Source organism: Pieris brassicae, chromosome 11 (assembly GCF_905147105.1).
Source record: "Pieris brassicae chromosome 11, ilPieBrab1.1, whole genome shotgun sequence".
NCBI lineage: Eukaryota > Metazoa > Arthropoda > Insecta > Lepidoptera > Pieridae > Pieris > Pieris brassicae.
Window position 1 is genome coordinate 7,970,574 of NC_059675.1, and position 27,765 is coordinate 7,998,338.

General features: G+C 33.1%; 4 protein-coding genes across 4 annotated transcripts; 2 read left to right on the plus strand and 2 right to left on the minus strand.

The window, feature by feature from the left end:
* Window positions 1–868: 868 nt before the first annotated feature.
* LOC123716592 (mitochondrial enolase superfamily member 1-like) lies at window positions 869–8,413 on the minus strand. Its single transcript, XM_045672412.1, has 9 exons — window positions 8,272–8,413; window positions 7,082–7,300; window positions 6,605–6,727; window positions 6,214–6,364; window positions 5,072–5,229; window positions 4,057–4,199; window positions 3,120–3,283; window positions 2,129–2,310; window positions 869–1,106 (listed from the first exon to the last, which is right to left on the minus strand). Exons 1-9 carry the CDS (start codon window positions 8,368–8,370, stop codon window positions 972–974), a joined length of 1,374 nt encoding a protein of 457 aa, XP_045528368.1. The 5' UTR covers window positions 8,371–8,413; the 3' UTR covers window positions 869–971.
* Window positions 8,414–8,721: 308 nt separating this feature from the next.
* LOC123716378 lies at window positions 8,722–11,437 on the minus strand. The gene is made up of 4 exons (XM_045672090.1): window positions 11,009–11,437; window positions 10,641–10,813; window positions 9,729–9,863; window positions 8,722–9,640 (listed from the first exon to the last, which is right to left on the minus strand). Exons 1-4 carry the CDS (start codon window positions 11,307–11,309, stop codon window positions 9,500–9,502), a joined length of 750 nt encoding a protein of 249 aa, XP_045528046.1. The 5' UTR covers window positions 11,310–11,437; the 3' UTR covers window positions 8,722–9,499.
* Window positions 11,438–11,847: 410 nt separating this feature from the next.
* LOC123716377 (mitochondrial import receptor subunit TOM40 homolog 1-like) lies at window positions 11,848–14,297 on the plus strand. The gene is made up of 3 exons (XM_045672089.1): window positions 11,848–12,744; window positions 13,053–13,247; window positions 13,864–14,297. The coding sequence occupies exons 1-3, from the start codon at window positions 12,019–12,021 to the stop codon at window positions 14,086–14,088; spliced, it is 1,146 nt and encodes a 381-aa protein (XP_045528045.1). The 5' UTR covers window positions 11,848–12,018; the 3' UTR covers window positions 14,089–14,297.
* A 481-nt stretch (window positions 14,298–14,778) lies between these two features.
* On the plus strand, window positions 14,779–27,519 carry LOC123716481 (short stature homeobox protein 2-like). Its single transcript, XM_045672245.1, has 5 exons — window positions 14,779–14,998; window positions 20,847–21,031; window positions 22,638–22,695; window positions 26,952–27,142; window positions 27,310–27,519. The coding sequence occupies exons 1-5, from the start codon at window positions 14,779–14,781 to the stop codon at window positions 27,517–27,519; spliced, it is 864 nt and encodes a 287-aa protein (XP_045528201.1).
* Window positions 27,520–27,765: the final 246 nt, after the last annotated feature.

The window sequence follows — 27,765 nt, forward strand, 5'->3', positions numbered from 1 at the left end:
TAATATCAGTTTGTCTATCTGTTGTTTCTTGTATATATTCAAAAATTTGCAGCAACGCAATAAAAATTAGTTGATTATTTATACACTTACATACTATAAATTAAATATTGGTCATGAAATATAAACCTGATAAAATATTTAAGTAATTTAATATACTTACAAATAAAAAATGTAGGTGTGTAAAATTTTAAGTTTACTATACATATAGTTTTCTGTAGTCAAGAATTATTAATAAATTTTAAATAATATAAAGATCTGTATCTTGTAAATTTTACTTACGTTTTAATCTGAGTAGGCATTTTGTAGCGACCAATTTGCCCCCAAGAAATTGAAAATATATTTCTCTATCACGTGTTTTTTACACTTTATTCCCGCGTTCACTACGTCGAGTGATTTGGCAAATTGAATGTTGCCAAATCACTCGACTATCATGAATAAAAGTAAAAACATTGTTTGTAAACAATTGTTTACACATACTCTTTAATAATTATTTTTAATATGCGGGCAGAAGGCTGGCGTGCTAATTCATAGAAGCACTCTTGCGCTCTTTTCTTGGAGTAGAATTATTTAAAAAAAAATACTTCGATGGAAATGATGATGGTGATGGGAGAACCCCTTCCCATAGAGATGGAACACCGCAAGAATGCAAATTAGTAAAAGGTGTCGAAGGTGGAATGTATTGCATGTATTCTGCTTCTATGCTTGAAAACAAAACTCATTCAGTCGTAAAAGTGTGAACAAGAGTGAGACATCGGTCGGCTCTACCGAACGCTAAACGTATTATGAAATTATGTTAGTACCAAACGCATTTTAAGATTATTTAATTTTGAATTGTTTACTTGATTGCATAGGATTAAATAAAATTAAGACGAAATTACTATATTTATTAGAGAAATGTAGAACCTTAGATAAATGTAAAGATATTTTTTATATTTAAAAGGATAATGTATAATGAGTATACAGTTGGTTTTTCATTCGTTGACTAATTCAGCTTTGTCGGGAGCAGGGAATACACCTTCACTAATCATTCTCTTCCACTCATTGCCATTTGGGTAAGCGAACTTCTCCACAGTTCCCGGCAAAAACTTTGTACTGTAACCCGCCATCTGAAACAAAATTTGTAACATCATACGTCATCCGTCGAAATAACTAAAAATTAATTGACATTATACATATGACATATAATTAACTGACTCAATATTGAACTTCTTCTAATAAAGGTATCGAGGATGGCGCAAAATGTATGGGTATCGTTATTGCTTTTGAAAGTTACAGAGCGCGAGCTAGAATTGAGAGAATAAGCTCGACTCGAAGAATTAAAGTCCTACTATTGTATTTATACCTCATTGTATTGCTTATAGCTTAGAAAGCGTTGGACATTGGCATGGTCGTATTTAACTAAATTTAAATGTTATTTCAAAAGCAAAGAATTTTTTTGCGAATGAAAAGTGATTTTGGATCTAGATGTTTTTCTTTGTATAGCATCATAATTCATTGTTATCGTTTGATGGATTAGTTTTGTTGTTGACCTTAAATATTCAATAGCTTATTTTTCAGGCATTTAGATTTGTTTTTAGAAAGTGGTACTGAAACGATATGGAAGAGCGTTTAGAATAGCTTAAGGTTGAAGAATACATTACATAATATAATAATTAAGCTTGTAAGCTGTAGACCATTTTTTACGAACTCGGTATTTTGAACCAAGTTTATATATCCTTGTAGCAGCCTTGAATATAAAAAAGCACCAAGTATTACTCAAAACATTGAAAGAAACTTACCATGTGCGGAGGGATCCAACAAGGCTGTGGGTGCCTACATTTGTCTAGAAGTTATAGATCACTACCGTGTAATGATTTCAAAGGAAAGGTAAATAAATTGGAGGCATTGTGCCTTTATAGCGTAGGCAAGTATTTAGATCATAAGTTTGACAACAATTACAAATAACTTATTATTATGGCATCATGATAATGTTCGTATTATATGACATTATGACAATTGCATGCCTATTTTTATATGGTTGATTGAGCGGATTTTTATAACTAATCGATTTGAATGTAAGTGGTACACTTTGCAAATACATAAACAATACATTTTACTTTTGATAAGTAATAAACATAAATAAAATTACCTTAGGCGCCATATATCTAGCGTTCTCAACAACACATGGGTCAGTGAAATGTTCGTGCTGTTGGTCGACGTATTCAATAAGTCGGCCCTCCATAGTCCCGGAGAGGCATACGTAGTCCCAAAACTGCAAATGCTGCACCATTTCACAAAGACCAACACCGCCGGCGTGTGGACATACTTTCACTGTAATTTATTAATTTCAGTCAATATTACTGAGATACTGTATAAGCCCGTTCAGTAGAGTAGCCTTGGATTGGAATCGTTGGAATTATACGATTTAGATAATTCAATGTGTCTATTCCACAAGAAATATAATGATTTAATAAAAGCTGTATTTAAAAGTCGGCGCCTGTGACTTTGTCACCGTAAAATTAAGTTGCTTCATCATTATTTGACTTATTGAACTAGACACTATTTTTTTTCATTGAGATCCTATTTTAAATATACACAAACATAACAAAGCTATAATTGTTCTTCTTAGCTAAGCTTAATGATTTATTTGTAAAAAAACACAACAAAAGTCGCTTAAGCACTTTTAAACATTGAGATGTTTGGTTTTTGTATCTGTTATTGTTTTTATAGTAAAACTAGCAGACCCGGCAAACGTTGTTATGCCATGTATATTATTTATAGGAAACATTTTTTTAGTTAAATAAAAACTATCTCCTATAATAAAATAGGGGTTGATCGTAGAGGGGTGACAATTAAGGGTTGTATGTATTTTTGTATGTTGTATCAGAAAAGAAAAAAAAATTGTCTAAAAATTAAATTAAAAAATTTGAGGTGGACACCCCTTATCACTTATGGGTTTGAAAGATAGTAGCCGATTCTCAGACTTACTGAATATGCATAAAAAATTCATAAGAATCGATCGTTCCGTTTAGGAGGAGTATGGGAACGAACATTGTGACACGAGAATTTTATATATATAGAGATTATTTCCATGCCGACACACGGTTTCGCAGATTACAGTTACAATAATAAAATACTACCGTTAAGTTTTCGAGCCATAAGGTACACAGAGAGTATTTCATTAATCCCTCCGATCCTCGCAGAATCAATTTGACAATACTGCATGCCTCCGCTTTGCAAAAACTGCTTGAACATAACGCGATTTGCGCACATCTCACCAGTCGCCACCCCGATGCCATATGGCCTTTAAACAAATTAATCCGTTTTAATTAAATAATATTTATCTCCTTCCAAACACACACGTAACACAAACACCTATAATAAGATTTTAATTCAGTAGAATAGACCATAGATAAAATTGCCATGAACTATTTTTGACGTTATTAATTAACAATTCTAAGTTTAGGTATTCGCTGATGTCCTCAGACAAAATACGTTCACCAAACCAGGGTCATCGCAACGTTGTTTTATCATTTTTATTTTAAAAAGCATATTTATTCAGTTTTACATCACATATCATTCACATTCTCTAAATTTAATTACTTACTAAAGAAATTCGAAGAAAAGCTAATGTTTCACATTGGTAAGCAGTAAATGATGAGGCTAAATGAGGTAGAGTACGAAAATGGGCCAATGTAAAGATGATTCGTATATAATGAGAGCAGAATAGAATGTACGCTTCGTACTTTAGTGCAACCAAGTATAGTTAGTGAATGCCCTAAGAATAGTTAGCGCATTTACTAACTATTCTAGGACAGTAATTTACGGAGAGTAATTATCTGTTTCTAAAATGCTGACGTCAGATTTTTTCACCATTTAGTGGCTAGTTGAAAGCTTCCTTCAAAAGCAGGTATGTGTCTACTCGGTAAAAATAACTGTCGAACATATGACTATGACTTAGTTTTTGGCTCCGTCATCCAACTTTGTTGTAGAGGTATGAAGGGGCTTTGGTGATTTTTATGTCGACAGAACTAATTCCTTGTTTACAAACCTATCACTATAAAATAAGTTACTAACTTTAAAGCTTTAGCGATAGCGGCATGACCGAGCACGTCATCGGGTGACGTAGGTTCTTCGATCCATAATGGATGCAAATGAGCGAGTTTCTTCATCCACGAAATAGCTTCCTCTACATCCCATGCTTGATTCGCGTCTACCATCTGTACAAAAAACATTAAGTTTACATCTCTATATATATATATATAAATTTAACTTTGTAACACAGACCGTATAAACCTGATACAAAAAGGTATGACGTAGTATACAAGCGTTTTCTACAGTATATACTTATCTTAAGTCCAATCAAATATTTATAATTTACTCGCTGCCCCCGCGAACTTAACATGGAACATTTTGCTATGCCACCCCATAGACTGTTTGGTTTTCCGGAATGAAAACTTTAAGTTTTTCTGTGAATTTGTCCCTATATAAACCTCCGAGTTCAAATCATAATCATCAATATTTTAATTAACAAATAAAAATAAAGGTTAATCCTAAAGGGGTGAAAATTAAGGGTTGTATGCATTACGTATGCTGTATCATAAAAAATTTAAAAACAAAAAAAAATAGGTGGACCGGACCACCCTTAACATTTAGGGGCGTGAAAATAGATATCCGATTCGCAGAACTAAACAATATGCACACAATATTTCACTAAAATCGGTCGAGCCATTACGGAAGAGTTTAATTAATAATGTATTTACGTAAAATATAAACAATATAAAGCAATATATGTAACAAATATTAATATGCATGGACGGCTGCAAGTCGGAGAGAAGCAGTTAGTACATTAGAGTAGTAAGCGTAAGGAGATTTCATTAATTATTTTATATAATACGATAAATTATTATATTATTATTATAACAATATATGCGTGGTGCCACCTCGATAGAAACCTAAATTATCTTACGAAAGCGGCATTCATAAGCACGATACTATTACTGACTCTAATTTTAAGATATTGTTTTTGCTTAAAAATAAGTCAAAGATAAGATGAAAGTGAATAATAAATTTAATAATTTTAAAGCCTTACCAAGACCTTGTCGTCTCCTATACATTTTCGAACAACGGTTGCTCTTCTGAGGTCATCCTCTACACTACGGCCAACCTTTACTTTGAAATGCGTAAATCCTAGATCCAAATATTTGCGACAAAGCTGCTCCACCAATTCATCGCTATACCCCATCCAACCTGAAAGAGACGACACTCAAGTTAATACAATGTAAAAATTTATAATGTGGTGACGAGGGGCTCGCATAATAACATACCCCAAACTTGAATTTTGCGCATGCATTTCATTGCATCGTAGGATCCGAGCCCCTATAGGACTACGTCATACGATCATAATACTAATGTACTAGTAGCAAGTACGGGTTTTGGGGCTTCCCGTTTCGTACAGTTCAGCAATTATGAATAATTATTTAATGGATATGAATTAGATAGACTCAGCCTTATTATTAATACATGTTTATAATGTTGATATGTGGTGAAATTGGGGCACGAGACTGCTTCTGTGTACATTGTTACAAATACCGACAAGACTATAAATTCAACATATTTGGGAACAATGCCTATAAAAAATAACCAATATTATGCGAGAATGTTTTTATTAGATAAAGAAAATAATCATATTTTTTGTTACAAAAAACATTTGGCTTTGTCAAGGTCAAAAAATATTTTAAATTTGTGAGGTAAATCACCGTACTGCTCAACATTAACAAGGAATCTAATATTCGGTTTCATTTTATGATTTTTTTATATATAATCAAAAGAAATTAGTAGTTAATTGCTAGATGTTAATAATTTATAATATTATTGTAATGAATGTCGACGTTTCGGTGGACGAAGAAATTGTGACACATGCATTTCTGTATTTTTCTGTAGCTTTCTGTTCAGTATATCGTTGATTCAATATAAGTTATAATATACCAAGAAACAAATTTCAACTTCAACTTCTAACTACTAAAATAAAAATATATATCATTATTATATCATATTAGATAGAATTCTTGGTTTCTAGCGATTGTAGGAACCTGTTATCGACGCCTGTGCCAAGTGTCGAGACAATTTAAACTTAAGCAATACCCTCTTGCTCTATAACTACTCACTATACTGTAAATATATAAGTTTCATTCCATAAACTAATTGTTATATTTGTTTATAAAACTAACTTACCAACTTGTGTGGTATACGCTGGATATCCATTTGTTTCCAAGAAGTTCACCCTCTCTTCCCGCCCATTTTGCATAGCCTTTAGCATTTGAACAGCTTCTTCTTTAGTGACTACATCGCTTATATAACGAAAGTCAATTGTTGAGACTAACTCCTACTCAAACAAAAAAAAATTTCATAACGCGTCAAACTATACAATTTTAAATAGTGATTCAAAATCATTATTAAATATGGTTGACACTTGATAGTCCATCAATTCATTATGATGAACTGGCGCAGATACTAGCTAGAAGCAGAACTTTTACGAGACCAAAGAAAAATAATAATAAATACAAGGTGTATTTATACAGCTTTATTAATGGAAATATACTTGCTATTTTAACTTCGTACGTACCTCTGGCTCCAAATCTAGTAGTAATTTCCATAAAGGTTTGTTTTCGATCCGAGCCCACAAGTCCCATAATGAATTGAGAACAGCTGCTGCTGCAAGATGAGCTACTCCTTTCTCGGGTCCAATCTAAACATTCACCATCAGTATGGTATGGTATTTCTTTAATTTTTAAATAGGACCTAAAGACTTATAAACCTACTCTGATATTAAAAGACTATTATTGAGAAGGTGTGATTGACGTACTTGGCGAATAACTCGAAAGTCGTAGATTCGATTACCGGCGAAACATTAATTGCTTTAATTTAATAAATATGTCCGTGCCAGATAACTAATATTATTTAAACCTAAGATTGGTTGTACACTGACGTCACCTAGTGGATTTATAGCTCCTCTTCTATAGTCCTCACTATTTAAACCAAATAGGCTTTTAAAATAATTTAATTAGGTTAATTTACGGAAAACCTAAGTGTATTTACTTACCCATCTCATTTGTGAATCATTCGTAATAGTTCGCCAGAATTCAGAAAAATTGCTAAATATTTCAGCAGCATTCTTTCCAATGATGAATCTTTTTAAAGACCGTATGGCCAGCACCACAATCTCCGTTCCACGGCCACATGTGAACGTCAGTCCGAAACCCTGCTTGCCATTCTCTGTAGTTGTGGTGACGTACGCACATGAGTAGTTTGGGTCAGTATGCTATTAAAAATTTACATATTTGTACATACAATTATATAGGTTTCCCTTTTAATGTAGTCACCAAGGAATGAATAATATATTTTGTTAAGTTCTTTACGATGACTTTTATCACAAGTGTATAACAGAACAGTATACTTTTTCTGCCGGATCTTCGTCAAGTTGCGACCCCTGCCAGCTCTAAACGTGTACGAAAAGCGCTAAACTTTTATCAAGGATATGCATGATAAACACATTTTTTGCATTTGACAGTAGATGTCCACTTATAAATATATTAAAAAAGCACAAACTAATATGTTGATTTTGATGTGCAATTAGTGTGTACTGTAAAGTATGAGTTAATAGACGTACGTGACGTTTGTAATATACCTTACTTTCCATTTAAATTTGGTAACTGAACAAAAGTCAAAGTCAAAAAATATAAATAAATGCTCTTAAATGTATTTTAAGTTAAATTCTATCAATTTAAAATGATCTATATAACTGCAACACATAATTATACCGTACGTAGTAAGTACTAGGCTTTATTGATTTAAATTTTGCTGAAGGTGGGATAGTTTTTGTTTTCCACGATCCACGTTTATTAATACTAGCTTTAAGGAGTGTCGTTCCTAACCCCTCAATACAAATACAAGACAAATATTTCTGCGTCAAACTCATTACTTATTATTTACTCATAAGTCATTTTGCGCGTATTTGCGGCTGTCTGTTCAATTTTCCATTGAAAGCGAAAATGATTGGTCTTCAAAGATAATCTCGCGATCTTAGGCTATTCATTTACTCAAAAATGGAAATGATTATACAAATAATTTGTTCGGTGTCGAGAAGTAATGAAAATGTTGTTGTACTGTTACATAATTATGTTAATACTGTCAGAGATAACAACGTAATCTCATTAAAAACAATTGCGGGTAATCATAATTTTATTGATCAGTAAGTAATAATGTTTGTTCTATAACTATATTAGGACATACCAATGCATCAGATCCGTGTCCTCCTAGGGATGTGGGAAACCTGACGTCTTTAACATCGACTTGAATTATATTTAATCCTTTTTTATTTGGATACGGCATTGCGTCTGCTACCCTTAAAACGTAGACAGTGACTGTTGATACACCGTTGCCCTTTAGAAAAGGTTATCTATCATATGTTGTTATATTCTTGAGGGAGTATTTTAAAGTTGTGAATAACCATTATCTCTCCCGTGACCACAATACTACAATTTAAAAAAAATAGTTCTTTCAAAACTCTAATTAATTATGAACCTGATTTCACGATACTTGTCTTTAGTTTTGTCGTAATTTAGTTTTAGAATATGTAAAACCATATACCACATTACTTAATAATTTCTATTTGTTATTAAGGATGATTAAGAAAAACAATAAGATTAAAAATATATTTATTTAAAATATTATATATGCATATAAATTTCAATAGATTTTTTTGATAATTTTGATACAAAACAGTAAAAATCTTACATGACTAGATAAATTTTTAACAACATATATTTTTGTAAAACTGAAATCAGGAAATCTTGACTGCAATATCAACTAGATAACACCCGTATATACTTGTGCTTTAATATATATGAATGTCTATTCACTGCGTTACATAAGACATATCATAAACTGAATTGGTTTAGTAAGAAATTATGTGTTTTATTGCTTCATTATTTCATACTCTGAATATAAAAACTTAAAATACCCACTCTAATAAAAAAATTGATTCTTAACTTAATCTTAATCTAAGTATATTTAATCTTCAAACAAATGATATCACATTCAAATATTTTTTCAATAAGTTATTTCACAAAAATTAATTTTCTAATTAATTCAATTTTATTCATGTATGATATTATTACTGTGATATGTACATATAAAATTAGCCTAGATTGTTATCATCATTATTTTGTTGTTTTTTTAAATAGCAAATGAATTGTTTTTTTTTGTATTAAGACATTATGTTTATGTCTGTAATTCCCTTTAACTGATATTAAGTAATTTACATTACAGGCAAAATGCCATCTATCATACAACCTGGAACATTTATTTTATCACCAAATAATTTGATTTCCATAATATTGGAATGTAATAGTATGGTAGCACCATAGTTTTTATATACAAGTTAAAAATATAAAAGCATTGGCACAAAACTTATTATATGGAATATATATAATAAGTTATACTTATCATTGCAAGATCATCATTCCTGGTTTCTTTTATAAATAAAAGCTAACTCTTTAACAACATGCTTTTCATCTTCTTCCCACAAAATAGTAGCTAGTTTTCCAAGAGTTCCTTGATCATCATTTCTTACCCAGTCTAGGAGTAATTTGTAACGAGCCTAAAATGTGATTTTATGTTTAAGTAAGTTATACTGAATAACAGTAAATTTATTTATTTATACTCAAATCAATTGTGTCAAATATTACCTCAGCAATACCAATTTGTGCATTATCAATTTCAGCTGTTTCAATTTGTCCTTTTGAGTAGCCCAGATTTTTAAATATACTGTACCAATTTTTACCCAAGTTCTTGGATATATAATCAATATATTCATGCTCAGGCTGCAAAAAGATGTTGATTGATATACAGTCGTGGTCAACTAATTAGGGACACTCTTTCATTAAAGCGAATTGTGAACTTATTTTTTATTTTCCAACGAGTCTAAACCATATTCCATATCTATTACATGTAAGTATAATTAGTCATTTATGTGCCCGATTATACAAATAATAACAACTTCTTAAACATTAAACCTCTTTACAGTATAGCTGATAGATTAGCGTAGTGCTAAATCTGTGTTATTGCGTCTGACATGTTGCACTGCATTCTATACCATAGTTTTTGAACAACTTAAATGTTCTGCTATCCTTCGGTATGGCCAACCATGCTCGACAACAAACTTCATGATAATTTTTCGTAGTGTTGGATTGCAACTTTTATTTTTACCCATTTTTCTTAAAAATATTTTTCAAAACTTAAAATAAATATCGGGATTGCCGCCAAAACTACCACGAAACAATAAGAGAAGAAGTAAAAAAGTATTGAGATTCAAATTTTGAAAATAGAACGCAATATCTCAGTGTTTCTAATTAAATGGCCACAACTGTATATATACAATATACACTATTATGAGTGAATAACACCTAAAATACTACAATGACACTAGTACCATTATCTATCTATATCTTAAGAATTTGTATATTTTATACTGAAATATTTATGTTTTGACACCTTTTTTTAATGGGAAAGGTTTGTTATATAGAAACTACTATTATAGCAATTTGTAAAGGTATTTTAATGATAAAATAAAGTACAACTACAAATTAAAAAGAACTTACCTGAATATCAGCTTGCATCAGTTGTATAATGAGATTAGTTTTCTCAACCTTTTCTTCACATGTTTGTGCTTTAGGTGAAGCTTGCTGACCATTTACAGGACCCAAATAATAAACAAACTCATTTCCCCAACGAATATTACTTGCATTAACAATGTTAATCACATTTCCTGTGGCTATAAACATATGTTTATATAGAATACAGGCTTATGATAGTCTGTCTACACACATTACTTAATAATTCAAGCCTATACTTTGTAGAAAAAAAACTATGTATACAATGAGTAACAAAACAAAAACATTTAAAAAAGAAACTAAAACTTTAATATGAGTCACTGTAACTTTGAATTTCAATCAACTAATTAGCTTACCCTGGGTATTAACCACACTGCTTGCATTACTGCTTCGTCTATCGTCCTCATCTTCTGCAGGCGTCGGATCTGGTTCGGGAGTAGAAAAAGACTTTTTATATTTTGGCTTTTTCTTCTCTTTTTTCAAATCATTCTCATTAAAATTATCTTCAGTTTCGATGTTATTTCTGTTATGTACATTTTCATTTTGTACTTCTTCGGGATTCTCCTGATATGAATTAGGCCTTGGGGGACGAGGTACAGCATCTGACTTCAAATTACGAAATATTTCCAAGAACTTTGCACTTAGCTTGTTCGTCATTTTCTATCAAATCTTTGTTTAATTAGCTATTTAAAAATAAAAGTTATATGCAATTAATATTATATGTTGTAAACAAAGAAATTTACTAGTGTCTAAACACGAGAATTAAAGTAAAAGAAACAGTAAATTTTCAACTGAACTGAGGAATGACAATTGACAACAATTAATACAGGCTTATAGGTATGAGTGCTAGAATATACTTTTAAATCCAGACTATTGTACCACTTAAACATGTTTTACATATTTTTACGCTTACAGTAAGTTTAACTCAATTATTTTGAATAATTTTTGAAACTGTGGCAACGAAACTGAATGTTTAAATATTAAAGCATCATGTAATCATTCTAACCTAAATTATAAGCACCCATAAGATAATCAACCATATAGTGATATATAAGTGTTTTTTAATATATTTCTTAAAATGGAACATCTCAAAAGGGGATTGCCCAAGTGCGTATATAGCATCTAAAATTATCAAAAAGTCTTGAAAAGCAACCTTGACCACAAGTCACAAATCACCAAGGAAGCGTTTGAGAAATATTTATTCTACTCACAACATGTATTGCGTATTAAGGATAGCAGCACAAAGTTATTTAATATTAAAACCTACTTGATTGCGGCTTTTTTACTATGACATAAGCGACTAAATTAAACAATAATGTATAGACGTCATAAATGTATGTAGATAGTATTTTTCCGAATTATTAAAATGAATAAAGACTCACCGAATACCCAGGGATTTACACCGTCATTATTGGATTTATTAAGATTACTCTCCCTAGAAACTATTTACGCTAAATCGAACACTGGCTCGCGAGCAAGCTCTCCCCGGAGAGACCCTACGACCCCAGATAAATACGCAGGGGGTGATGCGTCATCTCCGAGGAAATGTGAATGTAATGTGCGAGATGGATCGAAATCAACATCAGGTGACCGCGGAAAAACTGGCGCAGGCGTGACGGGCTCTAGAACCGGCAGAATATGTCATAGCCACAAGGAACCCGGAGCTCTTCCAGCGGGTGCAAGTTATCCTGGTCTTTTACGACACATCCACAATGCAGCACGATTTTGCCTTCCTCAATGCTTCGAAGGAGCTTACATATCAGTGAAACAAAGTTCCACTAACAATTGGGTGTTGGGGCACTCTCTGTCTTTTAGTTCCGTGTCGCCAGGTGGATATAAAGTATTACTTTCTTATATTGATAAAGACAAGACAGTTAAATTGCCTTACTTTGTAATGGAGGCTGCACCAGGCGGTCAGATGAGTACAGAAGTCAGAGTAGGTCCATCTCAGGGGACCCGTGCGACAGTGGTGGCACAGATCGCTGATAGAGAATTCTATAGTTTCGAGAGCATATTTGATACATTTTTTAATAGATCGACGGCTTCGATTATAGCTGTTAACCGAGAGTTTATTGCTCTTCATTATTTACAGGTCTTAATTTTTTCCTACTCCTACGTTGTTAAGTTTGGTTTATCCGAATTCAAACTAGACTAAAATTTGTAGATTTTATGATACTTCATGTTCATTTCGATACCTAGGTACAATAAAGCAAGCATTGTAATAAATTATAGATCTAAGCTAAATTATACTTAGATTCTTTAGACAGTTAGACTCAGTTATTTAGAAACCTTCATCCAGTATTATATATATAAACATCTTTCCTTTAATCACCTGTATCACCACGGAATTCATATTCCGGATATGTAAATTATTCGTTAAAACAACCAGATTTTTTTCAGGCTATAACGGAGCAGTTGTCGTTAGGTGCTGAAATAGTCGCAAGGGGTCACACAGCGGAGATAACTTCTGCTTCAGGTGCTGGTCGCTGGGCTGTTGACGACCACACTTTAAGTGCCACATTAGGAAATCGGGGTCTTGATTTGTGTTATGCGAGGACTATTAAACCATTTTTGACCGTGGCTGCTCTACTTGAGGTCGGTAAATCAAATGTAGAAAAGCTAAATCTCAAATAATGTTGACAGTTATTACGGAAGGTTTTCGTTTTATAAGTACTATTTAGTAATAAATTTTACAGGATTGACACAGTTTGATTATCAGAATAAAATTATGATTTATCTATTATTAAATAATTTGAATTTAAAATAACATACGTCTGGCCACGTGCTTGACAATCTTCATAGTCGCGGCACGGCAACGAATAATACATAAAACCAATAAAACTAAGTAGCATTGTGATTAAAAATTAAACGACTGGGCCCGGCCGAATTTATTTTCTTTCAATTCCTATTTGAAGTTAGGATAAGCAAATCTAAGTAGGTGAACACTTTGTTAAATTTAAATAAGGGACGCGTTGAATCTACAAGCCATCTTTTTGCATACATCACCTATTAATAAACAACAAAAATAAAAATTACATATAGGTTCTGCTTCTTGGCTTAGGAAAGCTTACAATTTTCTTTATGCCTGCAGTGAAAATGCATCACCGCATCCGACCCTATCTCAAGGCGTTAGGGCTGTTAACATCTACGACATTACTGCAAAACAAGTTTTCCTGTTCAAAACGCAACTAAAACTTCATCTTTTATATAGGTTGGATTTTCTGTAAAGCGGGCTGTAGCAACTCTGGCGTATGAATGGCGTTTAGACGAATGGAGCGTGCGAGGTTCTGTCGACTCCGACGGCTTGGTTGGTGCAACTTTGCAACGCGCACTCGGCGGCAAGAATTCGCAAATGTCCTGTGCAATTTCTGCACTTCTTAACCACCCTAACAATAAATTTCGACTCGGTTTCGGTATCAATGCTGCTATTATCTAATTTTATACAGAGCCTTTTTAACGATTGAAATACTTATTTTTACAATCGAATATATTTATATATTTTAGATGTCGTCATTATAGTTCTTATGATATTTACAAAATGGTCTGTAATGGAATTTAATAGGAGATTGTGTGAATTACAATTATTTTAGTATATCTTACATTAAATATTTGTATAGGTATTTAATTAATATTGTGAACGTTAATTTTAAATAAATATTTTAATTGATTATTTAAATTTATTTTAATACCCTTACCTAACGTAGAAAATGTTGTATGAATTTTATGTTTAAAACACATTGCACTTTTCTCTTAGTTATCATCTACGCTTATAGTTTAATATGCTTTAATCGCGTACATAAGAGCAACAATTTCAAATATTCATTATCATTATAATGATAATGTAGGCGTGTATTCTCTACCGACCGTTACATTTATGCCGTTTCCGCGATGGCTGCGTCCTTGGGCGCCTGCGCGAACGAAAGGCGGAGTCTTCCCACCGCCCTCATTACGTAAACAAACAATATACTATGCTAACTACCGCATAATAGGGTCGATATTTTAGTGAAGGGGTAATAATATGGTGGTGTAGGCGTTCAGTCCGCCTTTGCTGCAGTGTGTTCCTTAAACCGTGTCGAGGTATGACCGTGTGCGATTACGTGTGCCAGAGGCACTAGGCATTACAGTAATGGTGATGGAGCGGCTGGCGGACTTCGTCAGCAAGTCCTTGGAAGGTGGTGAAGCACCTGCTCCTCGGGACGTGGACTACGATGATGGGGACGAGGAGGTGGATATCACTGCTCTTGAAGAGAAAGCGCCGCCGGCAAAGAGACCGAGGAATTGGCTAGTGTCACCCCTTCCCGCACAGCACTATAAACGGGAAGAAGATGATGATGATAACAAGCACGGTGAGTTTAATTAAGGGGTATTTATTGTATGTTTTTTTTAATTCTATTTAATTACTAAATTCAGCTTGTATTTATAACCTACTGGTAATTGAACGTATTCTTAAAGAAGTGAAAATATCTTTTGTGCAATTAAACTCTTCTTCTATGCGTAACACTGAAAATGTTTAGAACTGGCCAGATATAAATATTGCTAATGAAAACCTTTTTAGAATTTCATTTTTAGAACTCTTTGGTAACCTAATGTAGTATATTGCATTCATTTGTCATTTGTTTTTGTGAGTTGGCGGCAATTCTACTTTGGCCTACTCAACGACAAAGCTATAATAGGCTGCGATTAGTATTTCTTAATAAAGCCCCATCTCGTGCCACTATTTACAATTGGTTTAACGAGTTTAAGCGTGGACGTAGCAATCCCAATGATGATCCGCGTGAGGGACGTCCTTTAACAGCGACTACTGAAGATAACATCAGCGACGCATGATAGAGGAAGATAAGAGAGTGACCTATCGCAGATACGGGCAAGCCTAGGCATTGGTATGAGTCAAATTTAAAAAATATTACACGAACATTTAGGCGTCAGGAAGTTTTGTACCAGATGGATTCCCTGTACTTTAACCGTTGTTTGTCTGTTGTCTTGGAAAATATTCGACAGCAGCGCCCTTGAAGTAGGATCCTCCTTAACAACGACAATGCTGCAGCGCACTCCGCAAAACGGACTGTAGAATATTTGACTAAGGCAGGTGTCGAGATAATGAGTCATCCGTCATATAGTCCTGACCTGGCACCCTGCTACTCTCATTTATTCCCAAGAACCTAAGATAAAATTCGAGATATTCGCTTTACTAGCCCTGAAGATGCGGTGAAAGCTTACGAAAATGCCATAGAAGAGACCCCTAAGGATGAATGGGCCCACTAGTGTTCGCAGTGGTTCCATCGAATGCGACGATGTGTAAAGAGGAACGGAGATTATTTCGAAAAACAATAAAAGTATTGGAAACATTTGTAATTAAGCCTAAAAATGTTCAGTGGTAGAAACTTGTTTGAATGTTTCTTTGGAAAACATGATTTCCCAAAGGACAAAAAAGGCCTCGTAAGCATAAAAATTCTTGATATTGTTGTAATATGTTATATCGTAAATCTTATTAAGACCTAAAAAGATATGAAATGTATTTAATGTAATATCATTAATTGTAGGACTATTAGAACTAAGGGAAACGATAAACAATGGTTTCGATTGCTTGAGTGATTTCAAGTAGGTAGGTGATAGGGCAACCATTTTAACGAAATTAAGTTGAATTTGTTGTAATCATTGCTATTACTTGATATATCAATTTAAAATTAAAGTAAGTCGAAAAGGATGAATGGGTTAGATACAAAAACGTATACTTGAAGCATAGGTTTGTTTTATTATAAAATAATATTAATTTAGAAATATATTAATTTATTAAACATTTAAATAGAAACTTAAGTAAACTTAAATTTAGGTTGGTGAACAGTACATAGCCATAATGTAAGCGCTCTCCTTTTTTAATAATTTTATTATTTTAATTATTTTTGAATGAGTTAATCCTGTATAACAAACAGATGGGAAAGGTACTACAGTATATCGAGAATTGAAGTTATTGTCTTCTTTTGACTAGGATTACCTAATTTCATTAATGGCTATACAATATTATATCTAATTCCTAGAAACGAGACTGGGCGCTAGGCCTGACTTACGTACGTCGAATATATATTGGAATTGGACACAGGGAGTCCCCTCTAAGTCTTGTTTTTGAATCTGACCCTTTGTGAAATTAGTCTTATTATAATATATTTGTAGTGTTTCCTCCTTAGTATCTCAATTTGTTGGAACATTGTGTAGTAAAGCAGATATTTCCTATGTGGGACTACTTACTAGTAACCAGTTACCATAGCAACGGTACTCTTTAACTTCTGATAACAAAGTAAATTTACATTGTAAGGTCGATTTCAGTTAATTAAATTTAATGTAATTGTGTGACTTAGTCCGTATACTTATAATTATGTAAATTAACACGCGTGAAGAGATTTCTGGCATTTTTACACATACACAATAAGAAGTGGTCGACAATAAAGTATTTTTTTCAATTAGTCAAAGTTACTAATGTAAAAACCTAATAACAAGTATGACCTCCTGTTACTGTTGCAGAATTCACAACTTAATAACGTTTGAGGAATACGTTCCCACTCTTCTACAATAACTCTTAGGACATTAAAGCCTATAAAGCTATTATTTATTTTATGGTCAATGTATGTCTCCGAAGGCTTTAAAGTTTGAAGAAAATGGCGCAATTACATACATATAAAATAAAGAAATCAAATTATCAGTTAAACATACAGAAAATATATCTGCCCAAGGCATGCCCTTACAGCAAGGCATTGTAATTTACAATTTGAATTCAAATATTTGGTTTACTAAGTAATTACTAAGTTCTAATTCATAAATTTGTGATTACCTCTGTGATCTACTTAAAAATGTATTTTATATACATACTTTGTAGTCATTAATCGCTGTAAAATGTATATACATTACTTATTTACACTATTTGAACTTTCGCGCGGCTGGAGATTTCTAAATACTTTAGAAAAATGTATGCCTATCACTCCGGAATTTTGCATTCTAATGATAACAGAATTTTTAAAATCGTTGTAGTACGTTGTATATCCTTTATAAATTAACAACAATCCGTAGTGTTAATATGACGGATAAGGCTAACCCAGTGTAACTTACATATATTACATATATTATATTCACATAACTTTACTAACAAAACATCAAATTATCAGCCAGTGTATATTATTTATTTATTAGTAATAATATTATTGATAACGTGACAGTGTTCCAAAATTCAGGTTAGTACCAACGTAGGGTTAGACGCTGGAAACCAAACTCCGATGGGTGAACCATGTTAAAAGAAGCGCAAAGTCTTGAATCTTCGTTACAGTAAACAGTACAGGTTGCTCGGAAGGCTTTCCACGTTAATAAAATAAATTATAAGATTATACCTAGTCTAGCCATAAATACTGAAAACAAACCCCTTCTTGATTATTGAACATGGTGTTGTTAAGGGGCTTCACTACCTTCTCAAGAATGGTATCTTGATACACTTGTGCCGATGTTTTGATACCGTTTTCATAAAAGTATGGCTCAGTCACTCTTTCATACCCCACCAAAAGATTACTGAAGTCGGATAGTGCCCACTCTGTCAAATAATTGGAAAGCTTCTTTAGAGCTTTGAGTATAAATACGGTCATATTGTTTGGGAAAATGTTTCTCAATTGTAAAAAAATTATCATCCGTAACAAAATTTTTCTGTGACCTCCCTTTAAAAACTCAAAACATCTTTATTCATATAGTTAAACAAGTACACTCATGTACGTCAAAAAGAAGTTAAAATTAATTGTAAATTTACATTTACTACCAGTTCGCAAGTCAAGGGCGTAGAGCGGGTAAGAAGCTTTACTTACCGCTTCAGTAGTTGTTTCGGTTTTACCACCCTATTCTTTTTTTAATACCAGTTAAGATATGACTAGTACGTCTCTTATAGGCTACAAGTCCTAAGTCATCTTTTAAAATACGCGACATGGTTCTATGTGTTATCTTCCTCTCCCGAGCTAAAATCTTTTGCGTTCGGACAGCATTTCTTCGAATTCTTTCCTTTACTGCTTTGACCACCTTTTTCGTATGAACATTACGTGGACGGCCAGATCTTTTTCTCTGACAAACATAGGAGGTCTCGTTGTACCTATTAATAGCCCGGTACACAAACATTATACTAATACCAAGCGTATGGAGACTTTTAAAAATTGCATTTGGCTCCATACCCACTTTGTGTAATGCAATCACAGCGATTCGGTTTTCTTTATCACCAAACTCCATTTTAATATCGCAAAATATTGTACAATGTATTGGCGCTAAAATGATAAAACCCAATGAGCAATACTAATTGACAATGAACAATATAAAATGACAGTTTCTTAATTCAAATGTAATATTTTGTTAATTTTCAATTGTAACAGTATTTATGGCCAGACTAAGTATTTAAGTCCTGATTCATCCAACAATTCCAAAACAAATTGCTAAGGGTAATGAAATAGTCAATGCGCCCTAGAAGATTCGCAATGACGACCTGCATCGGGACCTTAATATAAACGTCGCCGGAAGAATTAAAAAGATGGCTGAAGCTCACAAGCTTTCAGTATCTCGCGAATAACTTCTTGACATCACGGACCACATCTTCTCTCTAGAAGATTGAAAAGGACCAACCCATTTTAAATTGTGAATTAGTATTAGCGGACGTTAGTCTTAAGTGGTAACTGAAATAGTGGTAACTGAAGAAATTGAACACAAGAACAGTGTTTTTCGCTTTATAGAGACTGTAAGTAGTGTTATTTGATACTGTCTAATATTAAATATACTAATTTGTAAATTAGTAAAAAAAAATAGCTTTAATTTAGACTAAATCGTAAGTTGCTATGATATCTCAGTGAAGCAAAAATTTATTTAAAAAACATTAGTCACCCTGACATTTACCGTATTAATTACTTTCTATATTTGTAATCCACTGCGGCAGTCACTTTCCAATGTATAAACTAAAAGGTATTTTTTTGCCGGAACCCAATTTCAAGACTTTCGGGTTATACTCTGTATGCGTTAATCCGACATGGAAACAGTTATAGACATTAACAAATTTAAGAAAAAATAACTTGTATTAAATATGTGATTGTGAAATCTTATATGTTTAAATTAATCCATATCGACATATAATTTCTAAATGCAACTAAATTAAAATGCTTTTGAGCATGAGAACATTGAAATAATAAAAAAATACATATCCACTTTCCCAAATTGATGTTAATATAATTATTTATCATATAATAATAAATATATTATTAGAATAATATAAAGATGCCGTGCGCTTCGCTCTCGTCTCCGTTTCTTCTCTTACAAGTGAATATTAGTAAAATTCCTGTTATTAAATACATTTGAAATGTATTAAATTTGCGTAAATAAAAAACAATATTATCACTAATGATCACATTGACGACTGCATACCTAAAATACGATTCAATAAATCACGAAGATTTAATGTATTTGTTAGATAATTAATCACTGTTCTCAAGTTTTAGCCGTTTAAGAAGTTCCAATGCCCCGGGGATGAAAGGGGAGAGCGGGTGTGGCCCGCAGCACCGCCCACACTTGGATAATCCCTCCATTTACATAATTGCCGTATAAAAAAGAGAGCTTCCCAATTTGCTAAATTGCTTCAAACGACACCATTAAACGTATCTCCGTTCATCTCGATATACTTCCCGGTCCCAGGAGACCCGATGCACCGGATTATCACTTTGATTTTCTTCGCTTCTATTCAATTAGTTGACAAATTATTATTATTATTGTTATTTGATTATTCATTTATTGTTTTGATCTAACAAACATTAATTTTGGATATAAATTACATATTGTTGGTGTTTCTTGTTATGTGTACGTGTTAAGTTATGTGTGCCTTTAGTTCTGGGCCGCAGATCTGTTTCGTGATAATTTTCTTTCTTAAGAGGCAAGTAGGCGATTTTCATACCTAAGCAATGCTGGTTTTCTCACGATGTTTTCCTTCTCTGTAGCGTTTATTGCGCAAACAAAGCGAAAAGTCCATTGCACAACCATGATTCCAAGGTGTCGTACATTGGGGTCGTCGTATTCAGAGTCGAGGGACCACATCTGTAGTACAACACAGTTCTAAATACTACGCTTATTAACACATCGTCGTTAGTAAAATAAATTTTCTAGATTATTTCAGCTTGTAAATGAAACTTGATTTGTTTTTAGATATTACAGAGAAATCAAACTGTGGAGTTGGAAATGTCGGTGGTAAACAAAGACGGTCCCGCACAAACTTCACACTAGAACAATTGGGCGAGTTGGAGAGACTGTTCGATGAAACGCACTATCCTGATGCTTTCATGAGAGAAGAACTTAGCCAAAGGCTAGGTCTGAGCGAAGCCCGCGTTCAGGTATGTTATAATTTTCTTCAAGCATTTAGGATACGTACACAAGGTTAGATCAACCTACTAGTAGTGTGACCAAGATGTGACTGTAAATATCGAATAACAAAAGATATTTTTAAACACACTATTAATTAAATAATAATAAGTACAATTCATAATGAATTTAAAGGTCAAACCAAAAGGGATTGATTGCCCTATTCTCGGTAATTCTTTATTACATAATATATTACTCTATTATACAGGTTATTTTAAGTTAAATTATGAAACTTAAATTAAAAACTAATCATGTACCTGTTTAGTGGTGTGTGCGTTCTTATGTGTTTTTTTAAAAACCTATTTGACTTGCTGTAAGTTATCAAAGTAAATCTATATCTGTGACTATTTAAACAATCTCCATTAATTTAACCATAAAACCTATAAACAACAGCTAAAATTAATTTAAAATAACAATATTTTGTCACACCGAAAATTATTATGATAATTTAACTGTAGTAATTTTAATATTATTAACGTTTTGGCATCAAAAATTCAATGCAAAAGAAAATTTACTATACCTGGTTCAAAAAGATATAATCGTTAATTGTAAAAATGGTAAGAAATTTTTCATTATTTTTTTCATATTATCTACAATGACTTTTGCGTAGCACCAATACTAAAAGGGCGCTACGTACTAGGTAATTGAAAAATCTAAATGGTAAGCACAATAATATAACAATATAGATAACACTGTGTACCATTATAATAACACTCGTACCCCTGTATCCCGTACAAAATACTCTCATTATTAATGCACGTAATTACCTGCTACCGTCCAACAAGTGCCACTTTATCAGCAATATATCGCGATTAGAGCTCGATTGGCGTTAAGTGGTAGGGGACATTAGGTAAAAGCCTTGACCCTTACAACTACATCTTCACTAGTGTCAAGTGCGTGTCTATTACTGAGTAATTGATTACCATTCCGTGATTTAGTAGTTGCATTGATTACTTTACATTTACTTTTCTTTTATTTTGCTGTTTGTCCCCTGAAGCTCTTGTGAACCAAGATATCCTGCTAGAATGAATGACGCATTGGGTTAAACAATCGTGTCTCTTTTCATTATTTAACTCTTTGATAAGTACGTATGTATTTTATAGTTTTGGTATTATTACGATGTCTGTGATTGAAGGTATATTGAATCCCTAGTTTACATAGAACTCGGTAGTAGACTGTGGTGTGGTTATGAATGTATGATGTACCGAGGGCAAGTTGCAATCAACGCGGCGCGTGCCCTCCACACTAATGCGGTTAGCCTGTTTGTTTGTCTCGCTGCTGCGCTATCTTTGTTTACTAATTAATGACATTAATTATTGTAACATATATTATAATATTAAAATTGTTAATATCTAAATCGATGTTGTAAGAATGTCTGACCTGAATCTAAAGCTAAGTGGGTAATATATATAATAATAAGTTTTCGAAGTATCGCTTGGTTATCGCAGTTAATTCAAGCATCTTCCTGAACGAAATATTTTAAAAATTTTAGAGGACAGAAATATTCCAAATATTCATTATCATAGCGTTTTATTTACCATTAACGTATATTGCATTAGTTATTTTATTATTTTATAGGTGTGGTTTCAAAACCGAAGAGCGAAATGCCGTAAACACGAAAGTCAAATGCACAAAGGTTTGTAAACATTTTTTTTCTTTATTTTCTTAAGTCAGCCATAAGACAGATACATAGGTACAATATACAATACAATACACGATACAAATAGGTCATAGTTGGATCTACCTTCTGCGATTTACCCATAACAACTATCGTACTTGTAATCAAACTAAATAATGGTGGTAATGTAAATTTCCTAGTGCCTACATTATTATTTAATATTTTTGTACGTCCCCTTGTATATAACGTAGTCTTGATCTAGATTTCCGGTCCAAAAGATACTTGTTTCCAATTATGTAAAACTAATTTAAGATTTTTTATAATCTGTGGCACTACAAGAACCAGCATTATAATATTATGTTAAACAATTTAAAAAATTGAATTTAGTTATTACATAGTTAATAACCATTAACAACTGACGTTGTTATTAGTAATAACATTAATCCAGTGACTCTACAACCCTATATGACCTATATAGTCGTAGAGTATAGAGTTCGTTTCTTTGATAATTTTTATTCCATAGACAAGTAGGATAAGGAGATCAGCCTTTTATCTGACGATTTTCGGATTTGAGACATGCCGATTTCCTCGCGAAGTTTTGCTTCATCGAATGAGCGAATGTTAGACTGCACACAGACAGAAATTGTATTGGTGCACAGCAGAAGATCGAACCCGACACAAACAGGGATGAGCGAGGGTTCAAGCCGCTGAGATCGCTGAAGCCACTAGGCTATACCGCTCACCTTGTGATTAGTGAAAAGATTTATTATTAGAATAATAATGTGATTGTCTAAATAATAAAAACATACTTTTTTAATAGATTTATAAAATATATCTGAACCACTGAAATCTAAAGCGCTAAGAAATTGTTATGAATAAACCATGAGGATTTGAATAAGTTATAAAATTAATGCAGTGAGCGGGTGCAAATGAATGTTGCGTCGCCCTAAACGTTTGCAATAAATGCTTTGGTACGGAAACTTACTTAATCATTGTTGTATTTGAGGGGTCTAAGAGAAAGATATCCTAAATATAGACTACAATCAAACGTCATTTACAGAAAGCTTGGTTAATGTAAATGGTAAAGCCCAGGCGCTGGACTTGTTACCCGTACAAAACCAAAAATAAGAACTCTGCTTTGAAATCACCGACCATCGAAGAAATACAATAAATAGATATTGTAAAATATCAATATGGTCTATATTTTTGTGTCGTAGTCCAGAGATTATAATATCAGTTATTCGTAATTTCAAAGGGAAAATGATTATATTTTTTAAATAACTATTGATATAAATGTTAAAGTTCAGTAAACAAACCAGAAACGAAAATTTTCATTCGAAATCTTCGTTTACAATTTCAATCTTACGTCTTTAATGATTCACAAACTGGAAATCTTTAAAAGTTAGATTTACGCGAAGCAATTGAGATGACCGTATAACGTATTCTCCATCAGTCTATGTAATTCGATTACAACTCCCGCCGGCGCCGGTACCACTCTAACAGTTTTTTAATTCGACCATAACTCACGAGGATGAATAATTAAAATGGCGGGTCGGAAACGCGCGAAATGGCAAAAAAGTTCAATTGAAAAATTGGAGGGTATTTGCCGTTTGATCGTAATTTTATTAACGTAAGGTTATAAGCCTAAATAATGTTTTTATAAATTTGTAAGGGTCAGTAACAATTTTTTAGATAAGCTCATAGAATCGATATTTACCTTAGTAAACCTTCAACACCAAAAATATTTTGCTTTTTAATTTCACGTTTATCAAAGGCACACAAAAATGCAATGCCACCAATAGTCTCTTTTTGGAGAGTAAGTTGATGAATTGGTAAAATCTGAGAGAGGTATTCATTCCTAGAACGAAATCACGTGCACAAGCATATAGAAAATATAGTACTATTAGATTTGGGGTAACCGACGTCAACGTTTATTACATGGTATCACTGTAATAAGTGAAATCGAGTTGACGGAATACTATGCTGTGATTGTGAAAGCATTGAGGAACCGCTAAACGAGGCATAAAAGCAAAAAAAGCCGCTCGCTGGAATCGAATAAAATGATTCCCCATGGGAGCCATTCGGACGCAATCCCGCCGTCCCTTGCTAAATGTCTTATTAACTTATGTGCACCCCGCGACCCCCTCACTAACACGAGAACAATCATGTAAAGTGAAATGAAACGGTTATTTGTTACTATTGCCCCTTTAAGAAATCTCCGCGATACAAATGATGTTATCGGATTTGATATGTTTGTGCTTGTAATGTTTGTGGTTTATCATTAGTGAGTAGTTATAAATGGATTTATAAAAGTACCTAATCTTAGTGATTACTTTATGTAAAAGCTTTTAAACACTAACTCGTTTAGTTTCTATCAATCTCTATATAGTTTACTATCTTTGGTTAATGTAGGTATAGAATTAAAAATTAATTATAAAAAATACAAACATTTACCATCAGCAGTGAATAAATCTTCATAAATAACGAGGCACGAATTTCTCGTGCGAAAAATATTCGTATGAATAGCACTGGCCGTGGATTAAAAAATAAAAAGAAAACGCAGCCTAATTCCTCCCCTGTTCATGTAATTTTAAAGTTCGTGTCGAGGGAGGTGATGTTTTATTGCGTAGAAACCGCTGTAAAGATGTTTCGAATGCTTTAAAATAGCGGCACCCCCCAGCTTACCTTATAATTCGATTAAATTAAACAACTCAGAGTTAATCAAATAAATGCACGCTCGCGGGGTGAAGGCAAAGGGTGCTGGACGCTCATATTTATGTCGGCAGTTCTCGAAAGTAATTCGGTGTCAAATATGGAAATAACTCATACGCGCAGTGAACATCCATTTTGATAATGCCGACGGGCGACCGGAGCGCGCTGATTTACTGAGAACGTGAATCCCGCCCAATGCCGTATTTATGTTTTATAGATTCGAAATACTCTTATCTACATAATGTAATATTTATATGTAAACAAACAATTTCAAGCATTTTAATTTTTTTGTGACATTGTGTTAGTGTAAATTTTTAACAATAAAACTATTAACATGGTATTCTCATCCATCCTTGCTACTGACAAGAAAAATACGAAAACCTTTACTAATCACCTGTATCTAAGATATAAATACATACCTTTATTGGAACCCATTAGTATTAGAAGTATTTAATTTTTTTAAGCTAAAGTTAATTAGTAAAATTAGGAAATAAAAATACACCAATAATATTTATTTCTCTATTATAGTAATTTTAGTAACAATTATTCTTATTTTTTTATTTACTACTAAGTAAAAGTATATTCACACAAATCTTCCAATCTTCTTTTTTACTATTATATTTATAAGATTTTTTTCTTTTTATGCGTCTAAGGCGCAAACTACCTGTTGTGGTCCTGGCAGAATGACGAGCACTGTGGAACAGACGTGTTCATAGTGCTGAGCCAGGGCCAGTTACAACCACAACACACACATATTACACTCTTAAATTGTACCTTATTGTTTTTTTTCCTTCCATTAAAATCATTTGTTATTTTTATTTTTATTGGTGTTACTAGTTTGTGGGTGTATTTCGCTAGTAATAAATTTTATGTCTGCTATCTGACGGATCTCGGTACATTTCTATTTCAAAAGCATAACCATATATAACTAATTACTATATGTATAAGTATTTATGTAGTATGTGTATGGCGTAGAAGTTACGGTTTTTGTATAATAAGTTTAGATATTAATATTTTAATTGGGTCTTGTAGTAGGCACTGAATGTCCCATCATCATCATTATTTTCTGTATAACTTACGTTATTGTATAATTAAATTAATTAATCCTTTAGATGCGAACCGAACACCTTGAGTAGAGTAGATCCGTGTTAATTTATTAATTGCCTCACCCGAGGGAGAGCTATAAACAACGAATCTCACTTAATTTACGAGTTAATTATGCTTTACTTAAATATCAATTTAATTAAGTGAAGGACGAGAAGGATCTCGGCTTACGCCCGGCATTCATTTGTCTTTGTCGTGGATCAATAAGCTGTTAGGACATTGAATAAGGGATAAATACTATTAAACTTTTTATTGGGATATAACCTGTGATTGCTTATTAATTACTATGTGAATATGAAATAGACAATTCAATATATTGTCGTAAATAATTATATTTAAGTGATATTTTTTAATCAACCAAGATTTAATTTTTCCAATAAAGTTTTGTACGCTTTAACATCATATGGTTGTCATATTTTTGCATACATAAACATTAGGCTTCCTGTACACACTCCTAGGTCTTCTAGTCAGTGGAAGTGGCACTCCACTCGAGCCATGCCGCGTGGCGCCTTACGTAGCCGTACCGCGGCTTGGATCTGTTCCTGGTGGACAAAGACCTCCACCGCCTCCGATACAACTCGCACCACACCCTTCACCCACGGCTTTCGCGCCATTCGATTCGGCTCTTTTATCAGCTGCAGCACATCAGGTAAACGTAAACGTTTTAACTTTCTTGGGTTTTTGATATAAATAATAAACTCTCTAATAAAATGATATTCATTACAACTACACAATTTTTTACATGATATTCTGAAGAATGAACCTAGCTGTAAAAAAAATATATATGCACAGCTATATAGTATGTTTTCTACACAGTATGCAACTGCAGCAGCAGCAGCAGCCGCCGCAGCATTGTGTCCGCCATACGCAGGATTTGCAGCGCTTGCAGCGCGATGTAGATCCTCCTCAATCGCTGACCTGCGTCTTAAGGCAAGACGACACGCGGCCGCACTCGCTGCTGCTCGTGGCTCCACCCCACCTTCAACTCCAACGCCCGCTGCTGCTCATTCTCCCGCTGATACATAGCCTACAGTTTGTAACTGAAGATTCAACTATTCCAAATAAGATATATGAGCGGTCTCTGTTCATAATTTTACAGTTAATATAAATTGTGTGGTTCCAAATGTGTACAAATACAATTGTATTATTTCGAAGGTGTGTGTTAAAAAAGTATTTTTAAAACATGTCATAGGCGTAACAATAATTATTATTTATATAAGAATTACATACATAATTCTTACCGTATAACAACTGTATAGTTATCATACGGTA

Bases quoted from the DNA above. Each gene is read 5' to 3' on its own strand.
- LOC123716592 (XM_045672412.1), bottom strand. From the start codon at position 8,370: ATGCCGTATCCAAATAAAAAAGGATTAAATATAATTCAAGTCGATGTT. The intron at 6,728-7,081 runs GTAAGTAAATAC...GTGAATGTTTAG, and splicing joins ATGATTCACAAATGAGATGG to ATTGGACCCGAGAAAGGAGT. The intron at 1,107-2,128 runs GTAATTTTATTT...ATTTTGTTTCAG, and splicing joins CTAGATATATGGCGCCTAAG to ATGGCGGGTTACAGTACAAA.
- LOC123716377 (XM_045672089.1), top strand. From the start codon at position 12,019: ATGAATAAAGACTCACCGAATACCCAGGGATTTACACCGTCATTATTG. The intron at 12,745-13,052 runs GTCTTAATTTTT...GATTTTTTTCAG, and splicing joins TTGCTCTTCATTATTTACAG to GCTATAACGGAGCAGTTGTC. The intron at 13,248-13,863 runs GTCGGTAAATCA...TCTTTTATATAG, and splicing joins CCGTGGCTGCTCTACTTGAG to GTTGGATTTTCTGTAAAGCG.
- LOC123716378 (XM_045672090.1), bottom strand. From the start codon at position 11,309: ATGACGAACAAGCTAAGTGCAAAGTTCTTGGAAATATTTCGTAATTTG. The intron at 10,814-11,008 runs GTAAGCTAATTA...ATATGTTTATAG, and splicing joins CAGTGTGGTTAATACCCAGG to CCACAGGAAATGTGATTAAC. The intron at 9,641-9,728 runs GTAATATTTGAC...ATCACATTTTAG, and splicing joins CACAAATTGGTATTGCTGAG to GCTCGTTACAAATTACTCCT.
- LOC123716481 (XM_045672245.1), top strand. From the start codon at position 14,779: ATGGTGATGGAGCGGCTGGCGGACTTCGTCAGCAAGTCCTTGGAAGGT. The intron at 14,999-20,846 runs GTGAGTTTAATT...ATTTGTTTTTAG, and splicing joins TGATGATGATAACAAGCACG to ATATTACAGAGAAATCAAAC. The intron at 21,032-22,637 runs GTATGTTATAAT...ATTATTTTATAG, and splicing joins TGAGCGAAGCCCGCGTTCAG to GTGTGGTTTCAAAACCGAAG.